Source organism: Neophocaena asiaeorientalis, unplaced genomic scaffold (genome assembly GCF_003031525.2).
Source record: "Neophocaena asiaeorientalis asiaeorientalis breed wild unplaced genomic scaffold, Neophocaena_asiaeorientalis_V1.1 scaffold121, whole genome shotgun sequence".
Lineage (NCBI taxonomy): Eukaryota > Metazoa > Chordata > Mammalia > Artiodactyla > Phocoenidae > Neophocaena > Neophocaena asiaeorientalis.
Genome location: NW_020172142.1, coordinates 1147873 through 1173508, shown reverse-complemented (window position 1 = coordinate 1173508; position 25636 = coordinate 1147873). Strand labels below are relative to the sequence as shown.

The 25636-nt window shown below is 45.8% G+C and overlaps 2 protein-coding genes across 6 annotated transcripts in view; one reads left to right on the top strand and one right to left on the bottom strand.

Moving 5' to 3' along the window:
• The window catches only part of ULK4 (unc-51 like kinase 4), a 511648-nt gene extending 507527 nt beyond the window's left edge, over positions 1-4121 (top strand). For both annotated transcript variants that reach the window (XM_024753918.1, XM_024753910.1), the window contains 2 exons: positions 974-1059; positions 3944-4121. In XM_024753918.1, the coding sequence (XP_024609686.1) occupies positions 974-1059; positions 3944-4007 (150 nt within the window). In that variant the 3' untranslated portion in view covers positions 4008-4121. The remainder of the gene's footprint in view (positions 1-973; positions 1060-3943) is intronic.
• A 3458-nt stretch (positions 4122-7579) lies between these two features.
• CTNNB1 (catenin beta 1) overlaps positions 7580-25636 on the bottom strand; it is a 43434-nt gene continuing 25377 nt past the window's right edge. The window contains exons 2-16 of one of the 4 annotated variants that reach the window (XM_024753949.1): positions 22934-22994; positions 22266-22493; positions 21805-22058; positions 21435-21673; positions 21145-21346; positions 19873-20017; positions 16362-16465; positions 15941-16279; positions 15504-15662; positions 13887-14006; positions 13120-13270; positions 12910-13031; positions 11746-11806; positions 10507-10727; positions 7580-9354 (exon numbers count right to left, since the gene is read on the bottom strand). In XM_024753949.1, coding sequence (XP_024609717.1) covers positions 10519-10727; positions 11746-11806; positions 12910-13031; positions 13120-13270; positions 13887-14006; positions 15504-15662; positions 15941-16279; positions 16362-16465; positions 19873-20017; positions 21145-21346; positions 21435-21673; positions 21805-22058; positions 22266-22493; positions 22934-22946 — 2346 coding nt within the window. In that variant the 5' untranslated portion in view covers positions 22947-22994 and the 3' untranslated portion in view covers positions 7580-9354; positions 10507-10518. Of the gene's footprint in view, positions 9355-9431; positions 10728-11745; positions 11807-12909; positions 13032-13119; positions 13271-13886; positions 14007-15503; positions 15663-15940; positions 16280-16361; positions 16466-19872; positions 20018-21144; positions 21347-21434; positions 21674-21804; positions 22059-22265; positions 22494-22933; positions 22995-25636 lie in introns of those variants that run through there. The other 3 variants (XM_024753937.1, XM_024753945.1, XM_024753930.1) reach the window with 3 other exon arrangements.

The following is a 25636-nucleotide window of genomic DNA, read 5'->3' as shown; positions in this document are numbered from 1 at the left end:
GACAGAAAATGGTGGGGCCAGCCGAGGCCAGCCTGGTTCCAGCCTCATGTGGGGTTAGGGTCAAGCTCCCTGTGTACTGCCGTAGTGGTCCCTTAATCTCACTAAGCTTCAGTCACCTCATCTATAAAACACACTACATGCTTACGTTGCAAGGTGAGGCTACTGAAAGGGATAAGTGAGAAAATGTACGGGAAACTGCAGAGCCTTTTGAAATGTGAAGTTCCATACAAGTGTTTATTAGAAAATATTTATTAAATATCAAAGATAAAAATAGGACATGAAAGGTGCATTAAGAGAAACAGTCTAATTGCAGAATCAAGGTTCATTCCTGAAGTCTTCTCTGCCTCGTAGGGCATGGACTCGTTTTACCGAAGGGCTGAATTAGGAGGTCTCCAGGAGCCTGGGCTGGGTCAGCGCCTATCCGAGTCCCTTCCAGCCCTGAGAGTTTATGATTCTGCCTCTGGTGCCCAAGTGTCCCTCCTCTGTGTCTCCCGGGACGGTGGCCATTGGCAGAGGCACACTTCGCAGGGTACGCGGGTGAGGGTGTGACCAGTTTGATTCCTAGTGCCTCTTTCTTTTCCCAGGCTCCTGAGATCACGGGAGCCCAGCATCATCCTTCTGTCTATATGAAAGAGGTTGTGTTGGGCTTGGGACGCATGGGCCCACTGGGTCCCGGAACCGACAACTGGAAAGTTTGTCCACCCATGATCTGCTTTAACTGAAATGTTCAGGCTTCCAGAACACAGACCCTCCTGAGGGACCGACGGGAGGCACCCCATCCTCCCCTGGCGCATCTCCAGCTGCAGCGGACTCCTTCCTGCTCACCCCAAGGGTTGCCTCCGTGGTCAGCAGTGCACTGGGGCTCAGGGCTCACTGCCCGATAGCACTGGTGGCCTGAGACTCAGGGTGCCCGTCCAACGGATCATGGGTCAGGGATGGGCCAGCCGACCGCTCTCCTCTCCCTCTCTTGCAGATCACCTCCAATGAGAAGCACCTGGAGAGCCTCAAGAATTCGGGCAGCCTCCTGCGGGCTCTGGAGTGGCTGGCTCCGGCTGGGGGGTACGTAGGCCCAGGAGGGCTGCGGGAGGAGCAGCACAGAGCGTACCTGGGCTCAGCAAATAGCCTGGCATTCCTTTTCTCCACTCTTCTTTCTTCCCCCGCCCCCCGGTTTCCCCTACACACCAGGGACCATCACCTTCCCGCCTGACACTGCCCACTGAGATCCCTCCCTCCCCGTGTGGGATGGGCTACTCTGCCCCCCCACCCCCCGGGAGTCCCCACTATGGAGGCTGGGGGAGGTAACAGGAGGGAAGAAAAGAGCATCCTAGCCGTGCAGCACGGGGAGGCCGTATTCCCATCTACAGATGGGGACGGGAGCGGATTATGACCAGGTGGGAGACCTGATGAACCTCATGAGAAAAGCAGTACCTGTTTGTGCACACGTGCCCCCCGCAGCAGCCTGGCCAGAGGCCCCATTACCACCACCTTGCGGAGGGTCTGGAGGCCCACTCTACAGCCCCGGCTGCCGTCAGAGGGAAAACTTGAACGCCTAGAAGAGTTTGACACTGAGAAGCTGAGGTTAGGTCAGCCTCTCAGTCCTCAGCTTCACAGTCAGTACGTCTAGAGCATCCTGGAAGCGAGGTGCCGAGAGCAGGACGGCCCTGTCACCCGGAACACGCTGCACCCTGTGGAGGGAGGAACCGGCCTCTCTGCCAGCCCCCCGGTGACGCCGATGCCGGTGTAGTGAGGGCGCTGGGAGGGTTCTTGCCGCACACACCCCTGCACTCCCTGGAGAGGCGGTTCCAGGGTTGGAGGGGGGGCGGGTAGGGCTGACGAGTCATTTAAAATGTTAGTGCCACGTGACCAGAGAAAAATGGCATGGGAATAAAGAGAGAACTGCCCCCAGGTATCCACCCTTTAGGCAGCCGGTGTGCTGTGTAATGGCTCACTGCATGTGACAGCGCCAGGGCCTGGCAGGTGGGCTCTGGGGGCAGTTCAGGGGCTTGATTAAATGACTCGGGTGAGTGCCTTGTCGCCAGAGCTGAGGGAGGCGGCCGGAGGGCGTGGTGGCCCCTGAGCTGCAGCTGCTCTCCCTGCCCTGGGGAGGAGGCCCCACCTGCTAAGGGGTACCTGGCCTTCGCTGGGTGTGCGGGACGCGGGGTGGTGCACGGCATTCCTGGTAGTTTATTTTCAGGGCCACAAGGTTCTATGGAATCTGCTTCCTGGCGTTTGGGGTTTTGTATTAGTTGGAGAAGCATATGCGGTTGAGGTATTGCTGGGAAGGTGAGTCTGCGAAGGCTCAGCTCCATGCAGCCTTGTTGTATTAATCCTGGATTGGGTGGGGAGGGGACAGCGCCTCCTGGCCTACCCCATCCCCTTTACTCTGTAGCTTAAGCCAAAGATGTCAGTTCTTTCCCGTGGTTACTGTGAGCTGAGGGGAAGGACGGGCTGACTTTGATGGGAGGGGCCCCTGCTCAGCCCGGTGGCCCCTGTGGTGTAAGGCACGGACACTGGCTCCCCGGGCTGGGCCATAGGCCTTCCGCTAGACTGGTTTTTGTGAGGAGCGGGTGATGACCATACCTGGGGACCCTGGCCTTGTGCAGACAGCTGAGATGAGGCCCCTGTGAGCAGAGCAGATGTGTGCTGGCAGAGGGTGGGAGAGCCACCGGGAGGCATGGACTTGAGTGGGGAGCTGCTGAGAGCCCTTCCTCTCCACGGCCTGCCTGTGTGGGACTCCCCCGCCCCCCAGCTGGGTCCGAGGCCGGTACATCTTCATGCTGTACCAGTTTGGGAGCGCTGGACCCAAATTTGGACCAAACATGTGAAAACGAGCCTCCCTGAGGCTGGTGGCCTCTTCCGTACCCACACGTGTCACTCCAGCAACTAACACGCCTACACCAGGCAGATCTCATACTGGTCGACAGGCTGCTGCTCTGAAATTGTCCTGTTCGGGCTTTGTTCGGATGGCCCCACCAGAAAAAGGGTTTCTCGTGTTGACAAAGAGTGACTGGGTGGCAGCATTCTCAGTTCTGATGGGGCCCTGCCAGGTGGGTGTGTCCTCCTTGCCGGTCACTGGCCCCCAAGGGCTGCTCTGGCAGGCGGAGCGGGCAGCACGGCTCCACCCGAGTAGCCTGGTCTCAGCCGGGAGCAGGCCAAGTTCAAGTGCATTCCCTCCGCCCTCAAAGGGGCCTTTGATGCACAGAGCAGGAGTGCGTGGCACCATCTCCGACCACAGTCCTGTCCCCCTGCGACCCACCTCTTTTATGCGGCCCCCTGGCACTTGGCAACAGCTGTATTTCTGTGTAGTGAAGGGTGTGCTGTCAGCTAATTTGATACGTCAAGGCACGCTGCTACGCGCCATTCTTTTCTTTGGTGACAGTTGTTAAAGCACAGGTTTAAATGTGTCTCAAACAATTTGCTCCAATAACGAGGTTTCCATTTGCAGCTCTTAATTGCATATCCGCACCTATGAGAATAAACCCATGAGACCTATGAGAATGAGCTTCTGGCTGATTGGCCAGAAGGGGCAGCATGGAGCAGGGAGTGTCAGCAGCTGGGATCTTTGCTGGATGGCACAAGTCAGCTGCAGGCAGGCGCCGGGCAGGCTCACTGTGGGCCTCGGGCCAGCAGGCTCTGGCTGCCATCCGCCTGACTTGCCCTCACAGCTCAGCATCGGTGCACCTGGCCAAAGTGGGCTCAGACGTCGAGGGGTGGGTGGCAGGGCCGGTGCTGAGCCCCTGTGGGACTGTGGGCTCCGGGGTCCTCCCCTCATGGCCCTGGAGCCTGCAAACGCTGTTTCTGCTTCTCGGGATGATGCTAGGGGCAGCTCTGGGAAGCAGCTGGTCCATCAGGTACTCGGGTGCAAAAGAGGCCAGCCCCTTTGGGAGACAGAGCATTTTACCCTGGGGATGCCTAAATGTCTCTACTTTGGTTTTTCTCACAGTTCGTCGGCCAACAGTGCAGTGGCTTCCTTGGCCCTGGAGATCCTCCAAGCTGCTGGACACTAGGCAAGAAGGCATTTAGCACGAGCCCACTCTGCGGCACCCACCCTCAGCTACACACATTCACCACGTGGCACCTACAGCTCTATTTGGATCTAATAAAGTCAGCTGAACCCAGAACCTCTGACTCCAGATCCTAGAACACACACTCAGAATGGACCTCCTCGGTGCATGTGTGATGCATCTGGGAACCCCAGGTTTGCTAGCTGTTCTCAGAATGCTCTTTCCCTCTGTGTGGGCCAGGTAGGCCTCTGCTAAAGCCTGCACTGCCTGTGCTAGTCTAGGCCTGCCAGCGTCTATAAGCATCTTTCTTCTCTGGAGAAGATTTAACAGGCAGGACTAGGCAGGAATGCTCTCCCAGCTACAGCTCCAGAGCAAGCCTTTGGAAGTTATAGTCTCTTCTCTTCCTCCTACTTTTACCTGCTTGGCTTTTCTTCATTTCAGGGATGAAGTGATTCCAAGAATCTTGGGGAGAACTGGGCAAGACTGCACTAACAGGAACAGGTGGTTAAAACTTTGCCTAAAGGAATGCAAAACACTCAAGGAACGCTGGCTTCCTTGAAGATCTGCTCATCTAGATGGGATGATGGCATCAAGGTAGAATCACACCCCCAACTTCTACCAGTGACCGCCCCCCCCCCTTATCCTCGAAGCCTTTCCAGCGTCTTCCTCACACATGTGCCCCTTAGTGCCCCCTGTGTAAGAGTCAAGCCTGTGAAAATACTGGGTGGACACTGCGGAAAGGGGCTGGGACTGTTGGACTGAGGGAGGGAGGGGTGGACCCTGGGCAGCTTGAACCAGGTGAGCAAGTTGAGAACATTCCTTGGCCTCCTCTCTGGGTCCTCTGTTTCCCCACCTGCAGAATGAAAGGGCTCGACTAGATCAGTAGCTGCAGTGCTCTGGGCTGCTTAGAGAGGGGATCTGCCCCTTGACACACACTGCCTGAGCCCAGATGGGCTTCTGTCCCAGGCAGCAGCCCCTATGTGGGGGGAATGGGCGGGGGACGCAGAAGCGGGAGGCACAGGGGCACAAAGGCGGCCCCACGCCTACTGCATCACGGGAAGCTGGGCACACTGTCGCCAACAGGCCCACTTTGCCGCGGTGATCTGGGCAATGTGCCAGCTTCCATTTGGCTTTGTAACGAACACAGCAGCTCCGTGCCCCCCTCCGTCAAAGGCGTGGATGTCACTTACCTTATTTAAACCTCACCACCTGCCAAGCAGACCTTCTTATCTCCATTTCATAGGTGAGAAAACTGAGGCTCAGAGGAGCCAGTCCACTTGCCCAACTGCTGGGTTGAACTCGGGACTCAGACTCCGCAGCCTGTGTGTCTGCCAGTGGGATGTCCAGAGTCGAGCTGAGTAGCAGGGGTGTAAGGGGGAACCCCACCCAGGAGCAGGCAGTGTCCTTTGCTCTCATAGCCTCCTAAGTGCCCCACAGGAAGTCCTGCTGGGCAATGTGCCCATCACCAGGCTGTGCGCCCAGGTGGCCCTGGCCTGGCTGGATTTGTTCCTGGGGGTGGGGGAAGCTGATGGGGAGCAGCTGGAGGCCTGGCCTTCAGCTCCTGTTGCTTTGCCTCTTTGGTCCAGGGAACAGGCACAGTTCTCCCTGTTTTCCCAGAAAATCTGTTCTCTCTCCTTTCATTCAGCTCTTAGGGGAAGCACCCTGGAGTTCTGGACCTAGAGTCCCCCAGAAGGTATTTCAGAGCAATCGAATTCGTCTTTCTCTACCCTTTTGAGTCGAGCAGGGAGGAGTCTTTGCTGCTTAAGGTGAAACAGGAGGAAAGTTTTAACATTCCAGAACCATGTTAAGTGGACCATGCCTGGCCCTGAGTCCCACAGCCTTGCCTCTTTGAGGAAAGGCGTATTTGAATAGGCAAGGGGCAAGGAGGAGATGGTCCCAAGCAGGGCTAGTACCCCACCAAGGGTGTTCAGCCCAGGGTGACAGGCGCTAAAGCTAGCCCACGCCAAGTTTTGCACCCTGGCATGAGGCTGTGTCCTCCTGGAGTTAGGGGATCCTTTTTGTCCTTCTCACAAAGGTGCCTTACGGAAAGCAGCAGCCCCAATCCTAATGAGCTGAGGGAGGGGACATGAGCAGTCTGGCTGAGTAGACAAGAGGGAGGCGGAGAGCAGTACCCTTCCCCTGCCCCACGTGAGAGGCCCATACCCTTTTGCGGCTTCCCCGGCTCCAGTTCTGAGAAGACCTGGGCCCCAGCCACCCATCAGAGCTCTCAGGATTCTCGCAGTGACCAGAGGCCCAGACCCAGGTAACGACCGGCCCTCCTCTTCCCACCACCTCCAAGCTTTAGCTGTTTGCTAATTGGCTACAGTCCATCGGCTGAGCCCCCCAGGGGTGAATGGCGTCACTGAAGTTGCAGGGTGAGGGGGCGAAGGAGGCAGCAGGAGCATTTCTTGCGTGGAGCGGAGCGGAGCGGACTGGCGAGTGGCTGCACCAGGCTGCCTTCTTTCCCTAACAACAGGCCCAAAGCTTTGAGACCTTGCCTCAACTTACAGCCTGAGAGTAGGTGCCCAGGGAGCTGTCCCTCTGTGACGATCTATCTGGGGTGACTCTGGCCTGGGGGGTATCCTGAGAGGAACTGACAGTCATCTGGCAGCTAAGCAAGTGGCTCTGTAGGACGCAGCAACAGAATTTACCGACTGACGGTTCTTTGGGCTTGTCTAGCTCTTCCCGTTTCCCATACTGTCATGAGGTTTCCCCTATTACCTCATGAGGTTCTGAGGTCAATTTTGTGAATGCAAGGCAGCTCTTAGCCCTGTGGGACAGCTCAGAAGTGGAGGCTCCGGTGGCTAAGGCTTTTGTCCAAAGTGAGCGATAGTGAGAGGACCTGGGTCTCTCCTGCCTCCACTTGAAGCAAAATGCCCTTTATTCTCCCTCCTCCAACAACAGAAAAATATGTAGAAATAAATCTCTCTGATAAATGGACTTACGCAGGGGCTGAGGTAGGAGCCTCAGGAGGGAACTGGTAGGGAAGGGGGCGGCAAGAAGCTACAAAAGCCCAGAGAGGCTTGGTCCCTGGGGAGACCTGTCTGGAGTGGGGTGGGGGCAAGACTCACTGAGTTTCAGGAGGCTTTGGCCCCAACAGCCTCAAGCTTCCAGGAGGCCGAGGGAGGGAAGGGGCAACAAGCACCAGCCTTGGCCCAGAATAAGGACCAGGGCTGTGTGGAGTCTTGCTGTGACCTGGAAGAAGGCTGGCCTTTCACACCTGGCCTCTGGTCTCTCAGAGGCTTGATGCTGAGGTGGCAGAGGAGGCCAGTCACCCCCCTGTAGATTACTCATGAGGTGGGGAGGTGGAGTGGATACCACACAGGGCGTTGATGAATAAGAAAAAGGAAGCACTACCTTTTCAGCTTCCCGCCCCCATTATTTTCTAATTGCATTTGATGGGTGTTCACTCAAGCAAGGCAAGCAGTTAGATTCTCACCTAGTAGAACAAAACAACTGCAGTGGAGCAACTCAGCTCTCTGCTGGTTTACAAACCATATGGCACGATTCGGATCTTCTGTTTTTATTACACTAATCAAGACATATTTATCTCAAGATCTTTCACTGTCAAGGATTCCTCCAATAACCAGATCAAAGCCTCATGTCTAGAACACCTCATCCAACATGGAAAAGCTTCATTTTTCAGCTCATTGGTGGTCACTGCCATGGGATCAGATGTCCTACGCACCTCCATCCCCAGGTAACCACTATTCTGTTTTTTTGTGGTAATCTAAATTTTCTTGCTTTTTAGTTTTACTATCTCTAGATGATCTCCTTAAAACAGTTTGCCTTTCTTTTTGCACCAGTGCAGTCCTACGGCATGCATTTGTGACTTGCTTTTGTTCAGTATCATATTTGAGATATACCCATACTATTGTGTTGAAGCTGTAGTCTTTTACTGCATTGCGGCCATTCTCTTGCAAATTATTGGACACGTGGGCTTCCAGTGAGGGCTTTTGATATTTTGTTGATCATGGATTTTTTCTTGCATTAATTTCAGTTTTATCCAAATGGCTACCTAACTGTTCTACACTTTTACTAAAAAGTCCCTCTTTTTCACACTGACCTCCAATGCTACCCTTAAAGTGTCTACTGTCTTCATCTTATTCTGTTCCCTTAGTGTATACTTCTACACACGTGCCAATAACAGTGTAAATTTTACCACCTCTAGCTTTACAGTTAGGCCTTGACAGCTGACAGAACAAGTCCTCCTGTCATCTTATTCTTCACAAGTGTCTCTGCCGTTCTTGGCTCTTTGTCCTTCTAAGTGCACTGCAGAACTACCTTTGCTGAATCAGATTAACCTTCATATAAAGTTTTTACATGGAACTTCAAAACTATAATGGTTTTAGGCAAAGCTCTGAAATGTTTTCTGGTTTTAAAAAAAAAACAAAACACCCTGCTGTGGTTCTTTATGTTAAAAGCTGAACTCACTGAAGATCTTCGCTCTGACCAATAGCTCTAGCCTACCTAATAGCTCATGCAGTGCTGCCCTGGTTCTCTGTGTCATGCACTGGAGGCACAACTGCCCCCTCACCAGGTACACAAATGTTTCCTCTCCAATCCCAATTACATCTTAGACCACAGGGAAGAATTTACAAAGCTTTCTCAAAGGGTCCTCATCCAACAAAAAGGTACTGAATACATGTTTTTAAATACACAGTAAATCACAAACAGCCCTCCCTAAGCACAAAACACTTCCATGCTTTTTAAAGCCCAAAACACAAGTTCTAACAAACAGGTCTACTGACTCTGCCCTCAGGGATGAACTAAGCCTGTCAGACCTACCACCAGGATGACAGGCTCACCTGGCAGACAGCATGGAAGAAGGCCCATTCTAGTTCTCTCTGATATATTCAGATAAACACCGGCAGGTAAACCATCTTAACTATCAGTTCAAAGTGGAGTTGAAGGAATTCCCCGCTCCAAATGAGTCACACTTCTGTGAAGGTGCTTGAAGTCCAAATCCAGGTGAGTAATTCTTCATTATTACCTTAAAGGAATGAAACCATGTGATGGAGTCTGGGGTGGGGGATGCCTGTTGGGCAACACGGGACAAAACTGAAAGCCAAAGAACTAGATGCCTTTAGTCACGTGGGCAGGATTTATACACGTGGCTGCAGCCAGGATGAAGGAGTCTTGGCCATAGCTCTAAGCCCAGAGTCCTTCAGTTGGAGACGATGGACTCCACCCCTCTTCTTACACAAGCTCAGAATCAACGTTCAAGGCTGAAACACTTTTGGTGCAATTTAACCCAGGGGTAAGTGCTAAAGAAGCTTGGCAAACAAACAATTCCGTCTACTAGCAGTAAGGCTCTTTCCATCATTACTTAAGTTTATTCAACTTCATCCTGAGGAAGACACATAGTGAAATAATTTATTACCCTCGCAAACCACTAAGTGACAAGGAAAAAAAGGTGACACAATCGAATGAATTAAAAGTTTAATTCTGAACCATTTTTATAACTGCATTTTCTCTTGAAGCATTTGTATCACCGCAGGTTACAACAACTTTGGGATAAAAGGCAACTGGTAAACTGTCCAAAACAAGGTTCCAAATAACACCTCTTACTGATTTACCCTACCCATACATATCCCAAATAAAGTTTTTGATCAAAAACATGAAATAGATCCACCTGCTTATTTTAAGCATATTAAAAAGGAAACTAATTGGACCATTTCTATTTGTCTATTTTATACAAAAAGGCTACACAATGTTACACTTTATTCAGATTACAATTAGAGTGATTATGAATTAGTGTTCTACACCATTACTCAATTTTTAAAAATTAGAAATTGCTGTAGCAGTATTCACTATAACTTAACACTATGAGAGACTTAAAAAACTAACAGTTACTGCAAAAAAAAGAAAAAAAGAAAAAAAAAGCTACTTCAAAGCAAGCAAAGTCAGTACCATTACAGATATTTAAAAAAAAATTTTAACAAGCAAGGCTAGAGTTTGATAAATTCCATCTTGTGATCCATTCTTGTGCATTCTTCACTTCTTGAGTCACTCCCAAAATCCATTTGTATTGTTACTCCTCGACCAAAAAGGACCAGAACAAAAAGTTTACTTCAATTGTTCCCATAGGAAACTCAGCTTGGTTAGTGTGTCAGGCACTTTCTGAGATACCAGCCCACCCCTCGAGCCCTCTCAGCAACTCTACAGGCCAATCACAATGCAAGTTCAGACAATACAGCTGTATAAAGAGAGAAAGGCTGCTATTAATGTTTAGAACAGCAAATGTTACTCATTTGAGTATTAAGTTGCAAAAGCTGTGGCAAAAAACATTAACGTTAATAACTTCCACACATGACCACGTAACAAACCAGAAATCTGAGAACATTCACATGTTCCAAGACATCTCCTTTCAATGTATCTTTTTTTGTGGCAGATTTACAAATAGGCCTAAACCACTCCCACCCTACCAACCAAGTCTTTCTGAAGTTCTGTAGGCAGAGTAAAAGTATTTTTACCCAAACTGGCTTTTTTAACTTCTTACCTAAAGGATGATTTACAGGTCAGTATCAAACCAGGCCAGCTGATTGCTGTCACCTGGAGGCAGCCCATCCATGAGGTCCTGGGCATGCCCCAGATCTGGCAGCCCATCAACTGGATAGTCAGCACCAGGGTGGTGGCCGCCCATCTCATGCTCCATCATGGGGTCCATACCCAAGGCATCCTGGCCGTATCCACCAGAGTGAAAAGAACGATAGCTGGGATCTAGGAGAGTCAGGGGTAGCAACGAAATGGGTAAGGGAGAGAGAGAGAGAGAAGACATAAAAGTGAACACTAAGGTTAGGAACGTCCAAGGGCAGCAGGCTTGTCAGAAAGCGCTGCTTTCTAACCTCTTCAAAGTGCCAGTGCCAGGCCACCCATGAGGCCACACAAAGCCTGTTTCCACCAAAGGCAGACCAGCAGGTTCTCGTCCTGGGCCTCTGGCATCTACCCAGGCAGGGACAGGTTCCTGAGGGGGGAGCAGCAGCAGCAATCTACTGTGTGTGACACCGAGGCGTCAAGGAGTCATGGCAGGCAGTGAAGGCAAATAACAAGGAGGTCTGGCAACTGTCATCTATTGTTACAAAGTCCAGGCGACACCCACAAAAGTACAAAGAAAATGTGCCAGTTTCCAATGAAACCTTTATATGTTTTGTATTAAGGGTTAACAACATGTACCTGTGAAGGTAAGAAGCTTATAAGCTTTAGTGGTTTATTAACTAGGAAAAACCAGGTAAGATTATAAATTTAAGATGAATAGTTACAGCTGTTAGTGGTCTACCCCTAATTATGCTCCACTCGCCACTACCCAGGTTTGAACTGTATTTTTAGAGTTTTCTGCAAAGCTAACTATGTAAATACCCGTCCCAGAGCGGAGCCTGGGGACAGAAGTTGCCATACTCTCACTTCCTGGGTGGGTTGTAGACACAGGTATTATGGGTTCTCTGAACAAAAAAAACGGAATAAAAAGCCAGGTGACTTGTCCCCCCTGCACTGTACTGCGGAGGCCTAGCAGTAGTGACGCGTTTACTGGTGTGATCCCACTGCTTGCTCAGTGCGGCTCAGAATTCCCTGTGCTCCAATACAGAAACTACTGCTGACTCTAGAATTTAAGAACTGCCTTTAATTGCTACCACTACTTTCCTGCCAACACTGGTTTCCCAGATGAGCAAACCAGCTCTTTTGATAAAGCTTTGGACCTTTAGCTTGATCTGGAGATAATCAAGAAATGTGAGACACATACCATCCTGGCGATATCCAAGGGGTTCTCCCTGGGCACCGATATCAAGTCCAAGATCAGCAGTCTAGATAAACAGGTATAAAGCAAAGAAGCAAAATGAAAATTCTCAACTCAGAGCATACTGTCCAGTATTTTGAAAACATACTTATTTTGAGATTATGAAAAGAATAAAGAACTCAAACATTATAGAAATACTTAGAAAATGCAGAATTACTCTGAAATACAGATGTATACAAATACAGAAATACTTCAAACTCTACCCTTCAAAGATACCTAGAGATACTAGAGAAACATGTTTTCCCATTGCACACAGTATTAAAAATACTAATTTATTCTTTCCACAAGTATACATTATTAAGTACTTACTACGTGCCAGGCGCTGTTCCTGGTGCTAGAAATATAACAGGAAACAAAACAGGCAAAGTGTCTACCCCCAAAAGGAGCTGCTGACAGGATATGTTATATGAAAAGACTTTTAGAGCCTGCACGGCTAGAAGAACGAAGTTGCCATTAACTGTGAGAGGAGAGGTCTGGAGAAAGGGAGTGGGTGAGGAAGTTCAGAGCTCAAGTTGGAACATATTGAGATTGCCTATTAAACAGCCAACTAACATACTACTCACTGTTGGGCAGTTTGCTTTATTTTTTTTCCACCTAACAATATACAGGATCTCCCTCCATTCATTCAACAAATTTCAACAAATATAATTCACTTTATGACTATGTACCATAATTGAAAAAACTTTCAGGGTGGTTCTACTGTTTCAATGAACAACTGTACTGAGGACAAATACTGAACAAATTAATAGAAATTCAAGTAGAAAAGTAGGTGAAAAATTGAGCATTTTTTAAGTACTGATAAACCGACCTCCAACTACCGGTGGTTAATAGACTGCCTCTTTCCCAACAACCTTTTGAAAACTGTTCTTCAATCTGCTAACGTTTTCATCTGTCTCCCTTGGAAATTCTAACTTGTTTGTTCTGAATAGGCTGTTTTTAAAGCTGTAGTTTTTCCTCACAGCAGTTGCTAAAAGAGTGTAAAGAATGAATATTCAAGCCAAGGACACAGTCGGTGCAAATGAACGTGTGCTGAGTGGTCTGAGAGGAAACCACGAACCGCCTTATACCTGCTCTAGCAAACAGCCCAATAAGCGTGCTCACGCTGCCTACCTCATTCCAAGCCATTGGCTCCGTTCTGAAGAGAGAACTGGTCAGCTCAACTGAAAGCCGTTTCTTATAATCCTGTGGCTTGTCCTCAGACATTCGGAACAAAACAGCAGCTGCATATGTTGCTGGGAGAAGGATGGAATAAAGGTCCTTGAGGAAAAGCTGAGGCGTCACTGTACACAAGCTAAAGGCTCTGGTTCCTTTCCTACTTACCCACACCTTCATTCCTAGAATGAAGTAATTCTGTCAGAGGAGCTGTGGCTCCCTCAGCTTCAATAGCTTCTGCAGCCTCCTTGTCCTGAGCAAGTTCACAGAGGACCCCTGCAGCTACTCTTTGGATATTTTCAATGGGAGAATAAAGCAGCTAAGGAGAAAACATACACCCAAAACCTAATTAAGCCTAAAGTTAAAACATGACAAGCACCGCACTGCAGTGTAAACATTCCCTAAGCGGTATTTGTACTGCTTATATTAAGTCATAAACTCTAAATTTATGTTCCTGAGTGATGCTCAGGAGCAATGGTTTTCTAGAGCACTTTTAGCTATGAACCTTTTCTTCAGAGTTTTATTCAAGCTAAAACTTGGAAGACCCAGAGGTGGCTGGAGGCCTGTGCTCTAGCAGCCCAGACCAGCTTTCGTCCCTTCAAAACTGAGCAACCCTAAAGGTGGAGGAGAAAGTCTCCTTCCTTTCTTGAGGTTCTAGTCCCAATGTTTCTCCTTCTACTGCCCAAGAAAAACGAAGGGAATTTTTCATAAATGTATTCAACTAAAAGGACATGACACATTGAGATTCTATTTTTTATACTTTGAACAGGAAGCATGGGCAGTACTGCCATTTTAGAAATGGTGATAGTAGAAGAAAAATTAAATGCTGGTGCCCCTATTTTGGTCTCTAATTTCCTGATATTTTGCTTATCTTTAAAATCCTGAAATTCTACTGACACACAGAATCTAGAACACCTCACTTAAAAGCAACATACCTGCACAAACAACGGAATGGTATTTAGGCCTCTGACGACAATTCGGTTGTGAACATCCCGAGCTAGGATGTGAAGGGCTCCAGTACAACCTTCAACTATTTCTTCCATGCGGACCCCCTCCTACCAAGAGAAATGTGGTTAATAAATAGGGCATTGTCCTCTCTAAAGTTTATATACTTGAAAGGCTTTCTGTTCTGAGTAGCAATTACTAGATTAGTTATTCACATTATAAACCCAAAGTTCCCCCGAATTTGCAATTAATTAAGCTCAGGAATGAAGGTGGACTCCATTCAGTTGAATGTCACTTTCTGAAAGTGGCCTCTTGTCAGCACTAATTCCAAGCAGCACCCCTCCCCCATCACGGTACTGTGCACAGCAAAGCACAGCTTCAATATACCTCTGAATCCCAAAGATAACTTTCTTACAGTCAGGGCACCAATCACTCTGGGTAAAGGGATATATAAAGAAAAGATACACAAAGATGGGAAAGTGACGTGCAGACTATGTCAGTGTTTTCTTTCGGATGCTCCCTCTATCTTTGTACATCTATGTGTATTTGGTGAAAACTTAGCAAAGTTTTATCACCAACTGCTAAAATTCTACTGAGCTGCCAGTAGAAAATCCACTCACCTCCTCCAAGACTATTCAACTGATAGCCTATACGGGAGAAGGAAGTTAGCTTTTGCAAAATATAACTACAATCTGCTTTCCCTCTATCTGAGTTTTTTAAAAGGTCATAATTCTGCTACTTGCGGCAGCTTTTATATTCAACTTCATTTTTATAAGGACACAAAAGCTCCTTTCTTCCTAGAGAGATTTTAAAAGGTACCCTTTGCATTCTATTAAGCCACCTCATGGAGACAGGCCAACACCAGAAGTAATGAATAGAGAAAGGCAAAGCCTCCTAACGAGTGCATGCGTATCACAACGAGCAATCAGTCTCAAGATCTGTTCTTGTAAAGCCTTGTTCTCTAAAGTAACCTGATTAAATACGAGAGAATCTTTGAAGGTCTGAGTCTTAAAACACATTCTGAGGAATCAGAAGTGTCTTTAGATACTTGTAACGAAGCTAGTTTTAAGACCGCAAACTTGACATCAAAGTTCCAGGCTAAGATTATAGGTAAAGATCCCAGAAATGCTACTAGTTAGTCTTGTAATTTGTTGGCATTCGTTAAGTCCAGGGAAATAGTTTTAAACCACTCTTGGAAGAGCTAGTAAAAGGTACGTTAAACATTTATAGGTAGAACTGCAGTGGGGGATAAGAGACTCTGAAATCAGACAGACCTGGATTCAAATTATGGCTCTGCTACTTCCTAAGGATGTGAACCTTTTGTATGGGTTAAATGAGACCCCAAAGCAGTAAATCACACTCCATACCCCCTTTGTACGATTGAGGAGGCAACGATGTTAAGGACATGTCAAAGGACATACCACCAGGGGCCACATTACTCCTTCTTCTATGCAGCCACAGAGACATGTCAGTTTTTTTAGTCAATAGCAAGCAGCCCTTCAGGCAGGCAGGAGGATGGAGGAAGCCAATGACCTCAGTAGTTCAGGATCTTATGGATTTTTGCATTCCTTTTAAATAGCCAGATGTCACTATTAAGATTTACCTACCACAAACTGCTGCTGTGTTCCACCCATAGATGTACGGCGCTGGGTATCCTGATGTGCACGAACCAGCAACTGAACTAGTCGTGGAATGGCACCCTGCTCACGCAAAGGTGCGTGATTTGCGGGACAAAGGGCAAGATTTCGAATCAATCCAACGGTAGCCTGCAGAAAAGAAGGAAGAGTAAAGAACTGGCGAAAAACTCAACAAAACCATTTTCTTACCCTAAAATTCCTAACACACTACATCTATCACAATCACTTGAAAGTAAAACTGACTACAGAAACACTTCAAACCCTCACCTCCATCCCAGACATATTTCCTATTTACTAAAGCATACAACTCCTACTTACCAATGCCCGGTGCCTAGACAGCCATCTAATAATAGTCAGAGGCAGTTCATTTTCAATTCTGCAACCTTCTACTTTCACTGACAATTTACCTTGATCAGAGGCCAATGGGATGGTGGATGTAGGAGTTTAACCACAACTGGCAGTCCATAGTGAAGGCGAACAGCATTCTGGGCCATCTCAGCTTCCTGGTGTCGGCTGGTCAGATGACGAAGAGCACAGATGGCAGGCTCAGTGATATCCTCCCTGTCACCGGCACGAAGGACAGTACGCACAAGAGCCTCTATACCACCCACTTGGCACACCATCATCTTGTTCTTGTAATTATTGCAAGTGAGATTAGAAAGAATTCCAGCTGCGCAGGTGACCACATTTATATCATCTGAGCCCAGAAGCTGAACAAGGGTCCCAAGAAGACCTTCCATCCCTTCCTATGGAGATGAAAACAGACGCTCAGGACATATTCAGCTTGACTCTTTTCATTAAGGCGGCACCAGTTTACTCAGAATTTACCTGTTTAGTTGCAGCATCTGAAAGATTCCTCAGAGTCCAAAGACAGTTCTGAACAAGACGTTGACTTGGATCTGTCAGGTGAAGTCCTAAAGCTTGCATTCCACCTAAAAAGATTTAAAAATATCTAAGGCGATGGCTAATAGCTCACAAGTCGTATCAGTACAAAGTGTCTTCTCTAGTCTTGGAAGGTGTCCCTCTTTATTGCCAAAGCTTATCCCCTCCATCGAAGTCCTTTATTTCCTTTCATTTTCTACAATGCTGCTCAGTTTCCCTTTCTCTTCCAGTTCATCTCACCTAGTGACAATTTCTGTCAAATATCTATTGTTCCTCCCCTGTGTGGAAAAAGCCTTCATTCTCTCCACAGTCCCCCTGTAGGTAATATTCCTATTACTTACTTCCCTTCATCCAATTATTTCAAAAATATTTAATACCAGGCTCTGTTTTGAGTTGGAGCTATACCAGTGAGCAGAACAGTCTAAAACTCCTACCTTCACAGAGCTCATGGTCTACTTGGAGGCAGACAATAAATACACAACTAGTAAACTAAAACTATACAGTGTGTCAAATGGTGTTAAGTGCTACAAAAAACATAACACAAGACAAAGGAGGGAGCTACATTTTTAAGTAGGGTAATTAGGTCACCTAAGTGTGAGGGTGACATCTGAGCAAAGACCTGAAGGAGTTATGTAAACTCATGGGGTGAGAACAATCCAAAAAGAAGGCACCAGAATGCTTTACGTCTCGGACTGTATAAAAGACACTGACTCAAAAGATGTGCTTCCAAGTTTCACAACCTTCCATCATTTTAGGACCCTAATGAAGGACGTTTACACTGGCAGAGAAGTCTAAATGGAAGCTCAACTCCCCACACACTGGCTTAACTTTACCATCTCTCTCCTACCGACATCACTTCTAAATACAGTAGGATGTACTTTTTCCTTGTCTCCTTGTTTATCTTTTCAGGTCTGCTTTATTTCCTCAATTAGGTTAGGTCTACCTGCTATAATTCTCACGGCACCCTGTACTTTTCCCTTCACAGCATTTATCACAACTATAATTTAGCCTACCACCCCTACAGTAAGACAGTATCATCCCTATCTGGTTCATTCCTCACAGTAGCTCCAGCTGCTAACAGAGAGCACAAGGCTGATGCTACTTCCCTGGTGGTCCAGTGGCTAAGACTCCATGCTCCCTATGCAGGGGGCCCAGGTTCGATCCCTGGTCAGGGAACTAGATCCCACATGCCACAACTAAGAGTTCACATGCCGCAACTAAAGACCCCTCATGCCACAACTAAAAGATCCCTGACACTGCAACGAAAATCCCACGTGCCGCAACTAAGACCTGGCGCAGCCAAATAAATAAATTTTTTTAAAAAGTAAAATTATATTTAGAAAAAAAAGACTTGATTCCCCTCAGATCTCATTCCCTCCCTCCACTGTTAAGAGAGTGGATCTTAGTTCCAGATGCCTCTCAGAATAGCCTGAGAGACTTAAAACACACACATTCTGATTCAGCATGCCCAGGGTAAAAGTCCGGTGCAGATGGCTTAGAGGCACCCCCGCCTCTTCCCTGTAGCCCTTACTCACATACACTAAGAGGGCAACTCCCAAATCTCTATCCCAGCCCAGTCTTCCCTTGCATTCCAGTAGCATACATTGCCAGCTACCTACTGATCTTTAGTCACTTTGAACATGTCAACTCAAATAACATTCATCCTTTGCTATGTATTTTTAATATCTAATGACTTCATTCCTAGAAGCCTGTAACATCCCAGTGGCCTGGTCTGCTTGCCTTTGGTCATTCGAACTGTCATACGATGCTAGTATTAATATTCCCAACACCTCACTGTGATGCTGTGCCACTGCTCAACAGCCATCAATAGCTTCTCATTATAAGATAAAGACCAGGGACTTCCCTGGTGGTGCAGTGGTTAAGAATCTGCCTGCCAGTGCAGGGGACACGGGTTGAAGCCCTGGTCCAGGAAGATCCCACGTGCCATAGAGCAACTAAGCCTGTGCGCCACAACTACTGAGCCTGTGCTCTAGAGCCCGTGAGCTACAACTACTGAACCCTTGCACCACAAGTGCTGAAGCCCACGCACCCAAAGCCCGTGCTCCGCAACAAGAGAAGCCACCGCAATGAGAAGCCCACACACCACAAGGACGAGTAGCCCCTGCTCGCCGCAACTAGAGAAAGCCCGCGCACAGCAACGAAGACCCAACGCAGCCAAAAATAATTAATTTTTTTAAAAAAAGAAAGATAAAGACCAAATGCTTTAGCATAACCTTCAGGAGCCCTTTAGGATTTGGATCCCACCTAGTATTTCAAATTGACCTAAGTATTCTACACCTGTGTTTCCAAAGCTGGAATAAAGCATGAATAAACATCTTCCAGGGACCTAGAAACTCCTGCACAATATAGCCCTGCCTGGCTCTAGCTCATTACCCTCATCCTGAGCTATTCATCCCATTTACTCACTAGGTTCTACTTACACAGACTTTCTCTTCGGCACCTAGAACTCAACAATTTCTTTCCTACCTTCAGGACCATCTGGAAGGCACTTAATCCTTCTCATATAGCTTACACCTTCTCATTCTGCAATTTCACTTAACACCCCCCCCCCAAGGAAGCCCCTTCCCTCCCCATTAATTCTGTATCACTATCTGCTTGCTGTTCACTTCTCTTGTGACATTCATTCCAATGTGATCACTCCATCTTTCTGCGTATTTCTGTCACCTTCACCACCTATAAGAATAAATACAGGGACCATATGCCTATTTTGTTATCCATTGTATGCCATGTGCTTATTACAGTGCTTGAAACACAGGGGCTGAATATTTTCAGAATAAACAAATGAGCATCAGAATAACCTAGGGAACTTCTAAAAATCAAGATTCCTAGGCCTCCAGTCCCGTACATTTCCAGCTACCTACTGACTCTCTCGTCACCTCAAAACTCCAGGGATTCTGATTAAGTAAGTCTAAAAATCTGTATTTGTTGCACACATTCCAGGTATTTCTGGAATAGCTGTTATCAAGCCAAGTATTAGGCACCTTTTTTTTTTTTTTTTTTTTTTGCGGTACGCGGGCCTCTCACCGTTGTCACCTCTCCCGTTGCGGAGCACAGGCTCCAGACGTGCAGGCTCAGCAGCTGTGGCTCACGGGACCAGCTGCTCCGCGGCATGTGGAATCTTCCCGGACCGGGGCACGAACCCGTGTCCCCTGCATTGGCAGGCGGACTCTCAACCAGTGCACCACCAGGGAAGCTCCTAGCCATCATTTTTGATGGGTAATATGAACACTGCCTAAACTAGGCTTGCATAGCACCAAAGAAGGTGTCTAGCAGAACATACACTTTGTCTGAATGCAACTTTGGCTTCAAACTGAATAGGACCATCTACTTTCAGCCTGTTAAGGTCAGTTCTATCACCCTTTTCCTAAGAAAGGTAATCTAATTAGAACTACACGTGCTGCAAACATGAGAACCCAGAATAGACAAGTATACTTACCAGCTTCTACAATAGCCGGCTTATTACTAGAGCAGACAGACAGCACCTTCAGTACTCTGCTTGTGGTCCACAGTAGTTTCTCATAGGTGTAGGTCCTCATTATATTCACTAAAGCTTGAGGTCCACCACTAGCCAAAATGATCAGCTAGAAAGATGCATATATATTGTTAGTCACGGAATCTCGATCAAATGCCTGAGAAAAGCTACTATTACCAACCTATTTTATTATACAAGAATTTCAGCCAGCTTAATGACTTAAATATATTCCTGGTCGTCATTAGCTAGACCCCCATACTGGGGCCCTATTTAACCCCTCCTTGTACAACATTTCACTCAAATTCATGCACCCCAGTCCTCCCAAAAATATATAAACTCTGGCCCAGTTTTCTTCTTCCCACACTGATCATAGTAAAAGGAAAAACAAAAACAACCAAACACCGTGTTGGTATGAAACAGTAATGCCCAGATATACAAGTTATATCAAAGCCAATGTTGAGTGAAAATGTGAACCAGAATGGGCACTTAAAAACTCTTAATGATCTGGCTCTTTGCTATTCCTAATCATAACCACCTCAAAAAGAGACAGCATAAAATAGTCGTTCTTACCCTTTACTCCCCCGCACACCCCCACCTCCTGACTCTACCCCGATCTGAAAACACATCTCAACACTTCAGGCCTCTGCTAAAAACTGTTTCGCATTATTCTTTTAACATGTTCCACTAAGCCCTGCAGGATCTGCCCTATCTCAACAGTCTCACCTCACACACTTCCTCTTCCTTACTCTTTGCATTTCTTGAATTTCCAAATCTTGCCCTGCTCCTCCCTCAGCAGAACTGTCAAAGATGCCATTTCCTCTCCCTAACCTTCATTCACCTTTAATCAATCCCATCTTATCCTCAAGAGCTAAACCCAACTATCACTTTCTCCAAGAAATCTGCTTGAACCCTCAAAAGAGGGTCTGGTTCATTTACATGCTCTCATAGCCCCTTTACTTCCTCCTAACATACGAATTAAATAGTAAATAGGGTATTATTTCAGTGTCTCTCTTCCACCCAAGAATAAAAGCTTTAAGAGAAGCTTGCATGCTATATCCCTATCACCTAGCATTAGTGCATTACATACTGATAACTCAAATATTTAAAGAAATAGAGATGTCCAACTTTTCTAGGATACATACAAAGGGTGAGGCATACAATGAATTTGCCAAAATCCATAGAAGGACATGACACTGGGGGTCTCCCATGCTCCCACATTCAGTACAATTCTTTTACCTTGCTTTCTTGATTGCCATAAGCTAAAATCTGAAGGCAGTCTGTTGTAATAGCCAAGAATTTAACATTTGTTTTGTTGAGCAAGGCAACCATTTTCTGCAGCCCGCCAGCTAAACGCACTGCCATTTTAGCTCCTTCCTGATGCAATAAAAGGTTGTGGAGAGTTGTAATGGCATAAAACAATACAGAATCCACTGGTGAACTGGGAAGAAGAAAAAAGTCTCATCAGAAATGTTGTGATTGCACTCTTCTCCTTCTGAGCTTGCAGCATTCTGACCATGTTTTCTTACCCAAGCATCTTCACCAGGGCAGGAATGCCCCCAGACTTAAAGATGGCCAGCAAGCCCTCACGATGATGGGAAAGATTGTGTAAGGTCCCAGCAGTACAGCGAGCCGTTTCCACATCATTTGTATTCTGCATGGTGCGTACAATAGCAGACACCATCTGAGGAGAACGCATGATGGCGTGTCTGGAAGCTTCCTTTTTAGAAAGCTGATGGACCATAACTGCAGCCTTATTAACCACCACCTATAATGTACAGGAATTAAGAGACATCATTTTCCAGTTTTCAAATACTGATACTGGGTAGATATTATAAGACTACTTCCTTGGGAGTTTCCTTCAAAGCAGATTAAAAAGCTAGCCATGTCACTACTTACTTGGTCTTCATCGTTTAGCAGTTTTGTCAATTCAGGGATTGCACGTGTGGCAAGTTCTGCATCATCTTGATAGTTAATCAAATTTACAACTGCATGTTTCAGCATCTGTGATGGTTCAGCCAGACGCTGGACATTAGTGGGATGAGCGGCATCAAACTGTGTAGATGGGATCTGCATGCCCTCATCTAACGTCTCAGGGAACATAGCAGCTCGTACCCTCTGAGCTCGAGTCATTGCATACTGTCCATCGATATCTGGAATAGGTAAATTCAACACTCAGTATCCATAGCTCAGCATTCACCAAGTATTTGCTATCCTCAACAGTCATGGTGATATTGCAATCACTCCCTTCTCTTTACCACACCATTTTATTTAAGCTAGTATACACTAACTTTTATTAGAATAACTATTTAATTCTCAAAACTGCATTCTGACTTTCAGTAAGGCAATAATACTCTTACCAGCTACTTGTTCTTGAGTGAAGGACTGAGAAAATCCCTGCTCCCACTCATATAGGACTTGGGTGGTATCCACATCCTCTTCCTCAGGATTGCCTTTACCACTCAGAGAAGGAGCTGTGGTAGTGGCACCAGAATGGATTCCAGAGTCCAGGTAAGATTGTTGCTGCCAGTGACTAACAGCTGCTTTTCTGTCTGGCTCCATGGCCATGTCCAGCTCCATCAAGTCAGCTATAAAAATCAAACAGCACTAGTATTACTACCAGGGAAATGTTACCTTAATTAGAAAATAAAAATCTATGATATGACTCACTGAAATCTTTTTAGAAATAAAGTCAAGTCTGAAAGACAGCCAAGGATAAGAGAATGATGGCCAGGATCAGCTCAGTGATGAAAAATCTGTACTCTTAGGAGACCACCTAACAGTTACTCACTGAATCAGTGAAGAATGGTACTGCATCCAGGCTCCAGAAGCAGTCATCCAGACTAGATTCCTGCTGGTGGCTTGTTTGCTATTTCACCAAGCCATTAGGAGGAGTGAGCAGAAAATGGAGCAAAAGGTAGCCTGACAAGTAAGCAGGGAGAGAGGAAAGCAGGGGAATCTGAGCCAGACTGGGTTAATGGCAATGAAGCAGAGTCCCAATTCAGTAACTAAAGACTATGATACAAACCTTGGGTAGCCATTGTCCACGCAAGACTTTCAAAACCGTAGTATGGTGTACTTCAGAGACCCTAAAAGAGTTAATCAAAGTCATTAGGATTTAAAATTGTTTGACTTTAATACTCATAAGTCACTAGGATGGCCTGTCAAACATCATGGACTACATCCACAAAAAGCCCCAAGTCGTCTTTTACCATGTGATATAGTGAAACACCGACCTCATGGTCTCCTCCAAACACTTCAACCACAGCTCTATCATTGCCAAACTTCTAAGTGAAAACTTCTCTTTAACAAGCACCTCTTTTCAGGAGAAATATAAATTACAGATAAACAGGATGTCAAAAACGCAAAATTACTGAAGACGACAAAGAGAGCATAAGCACTCTACGAATGAAAGCCAGGGAGGGGAAAAGCTATTCAAAATCAACTCCTCCTTGAGTTCCAGAAGTCCTCTCCTCTCCCTTTTTAATTCCTTTCACTGAAAAATTCATAGGGATTCTTTGGACAACAGAGGTCCAGTGGGATTTTAAAAACACCAAATTAAAAAAAAACACCAAATTTTCATTTAACGGGTCAATTGTTACTGTTTTCTTTTCTGATATAATACAATGCCATCTAAAATAACTTCATAAGGTATTTCATGTGTGGTGACTGGATCAGAACAGTAGATTTCAGACTTTGTACTAAGAAGTAAAATTACTTCTCAAATTAAAGTTTGCAACACAAATTAAAAGCACCTTTTTTAATCAAACTTTTCTAAGTTCAATTTTATAGCAATGATTTATGATAAATACAAGTGAATGCTTTGATCAATGTAAAAATCATTCACATATATATTAAAAAATCTTAGCATCTCATTTATGTCTGCATTTTGGCATTTTTGTGTAATATTCAGGAAAACACTGAATTACACAGGGATCTATTTGCAAATGAGACCAGTTTAAGGGCTCATGGTCTCTAGATATTCCTAATAACAAAACTTCCTTTATTACATAGTTTGCCCCAAACAAGTTCCTCTTGCACTACAAATTAAAAATTAGATGTAAATTACCAACGTGGACTAAGATACTTAAGTGTGAACTGTGTTTTCTATCAGTGTCCAAAAAAGTTTAAATGTGTTTAATATAATGCAGTTGGAAACTGTACTCTGAAGTCCTATTTTCTCTATGTAAAGGAAGCATGTGTTGATTATTCCTGGATTTGCTCTTCCAAAACTAGATTTTTATAACCATAAAGATCACTTGACACCTAAAGCTGACAAGAGTTGTGGACACAATTGTCTTATCGTCCACAGTAGGAACAACTGACGATTTACTTACAAGGCAAAGTGAAGGACAGAAAATAACAAAGGTGATTCCTGTCAACAAGAAACTTATATTTTAAAATCACGTACTAAGTAGGATTATGTGTTTATTGTTTCGATTCAATAGGATGGGAAGGGGTGTGTAGAAACCTGCACTTTTAATGAACATTCTAAGGATGCAGAAAGTGATCTGCAGACCATATGTTGAGAAATACTATGATGGAAGAAACCCAGGTTCTCTGTCCACCGATGACTGTATTTTAGTTCGCATCTTCTGCCTATCTTTGAGAATGGCTATTTAACCATTTCTCCACCCCTCTGAAAAATGGGTTCCCCACTCCAGCTCCCAATATATTTCCAGGGAAGGAGACTTAAAACATGTTTTACACTGAGCTTCTCCTCTGGCCAATGCCACAGGACTCAAAAACCAACTAGTCACATCTACAGGTGCAGCTGTTTAACAAGTGCTTTGATGTACCTGGCATCAAGAAAAAAAAAATACTTAGTGTTTTTTTCCTTGTTGAGACAAAGACAAAACATATTAGCCATATTACTTGGTAAAATCTACTTATGTGGGCTGACCTAGTAACTTGACCAAGATTATAATGATTTTATGGAAAAAAGCAAGTTCATGTTCCAAACTTACAGTATCTACTTGCATGTTGGGGACGTCTTAGTACTATTATTTTTTATAGCACTTTCAAACTTATGTAACATACATAAAAATTATTCTTGCTCTTCACGGCAACCCTCTGAAGCGAGGGAGGCCAAGTGTCAATCAGCAAGTAAAGAAGTAAAAAGTAGGAGTGAAAATGGGGATCTACATAAGCAGCAGTATATACCAACTCACCCCTACACTGATCTGCAGACAAATCCAAATTTACCTAAAATTTGAGAAATATTTACTGAAGAAATTGAATTTCCTATCCAGAGAACTACGGCAGAATCTTGCCCCAAAGGAAAGCTTTCCTTATTCTTCCTCTTGGCAGAGCTTTCAGCCCAAGGGCTGGCTCTCCTCTACTACACCCTGCCATACATTAAGGGCCTAGAGCTCCTAATTAACTAAGGCTTATCAAAGACTTCAGGAAAACCAGACTCCAGAGAAACAAAACTTTAAAATCGGGGTAAGGTGGGGAGGGAAACAGAATGTTTCACTTTATTACCCTCATAAAAATTGGAGAGAATAAATAAAAAGTTCAATAGATAACTGAAACTGAGAAAAACTCCTAGAGCATAAAGGAGAAAGACACACAGAATACAAGAGAAGGAACAAGAGGATCAACTCAGGGGATCAAAGCTCCAACTTCAAAAAGAATTATGAGAAACAAAAATGAGGAAAAGCCCACTATGTACCAATCAAGATAAAGGGAGTATGATGATTAAAAAAAAAAAAATGAAGTACTAAATGTT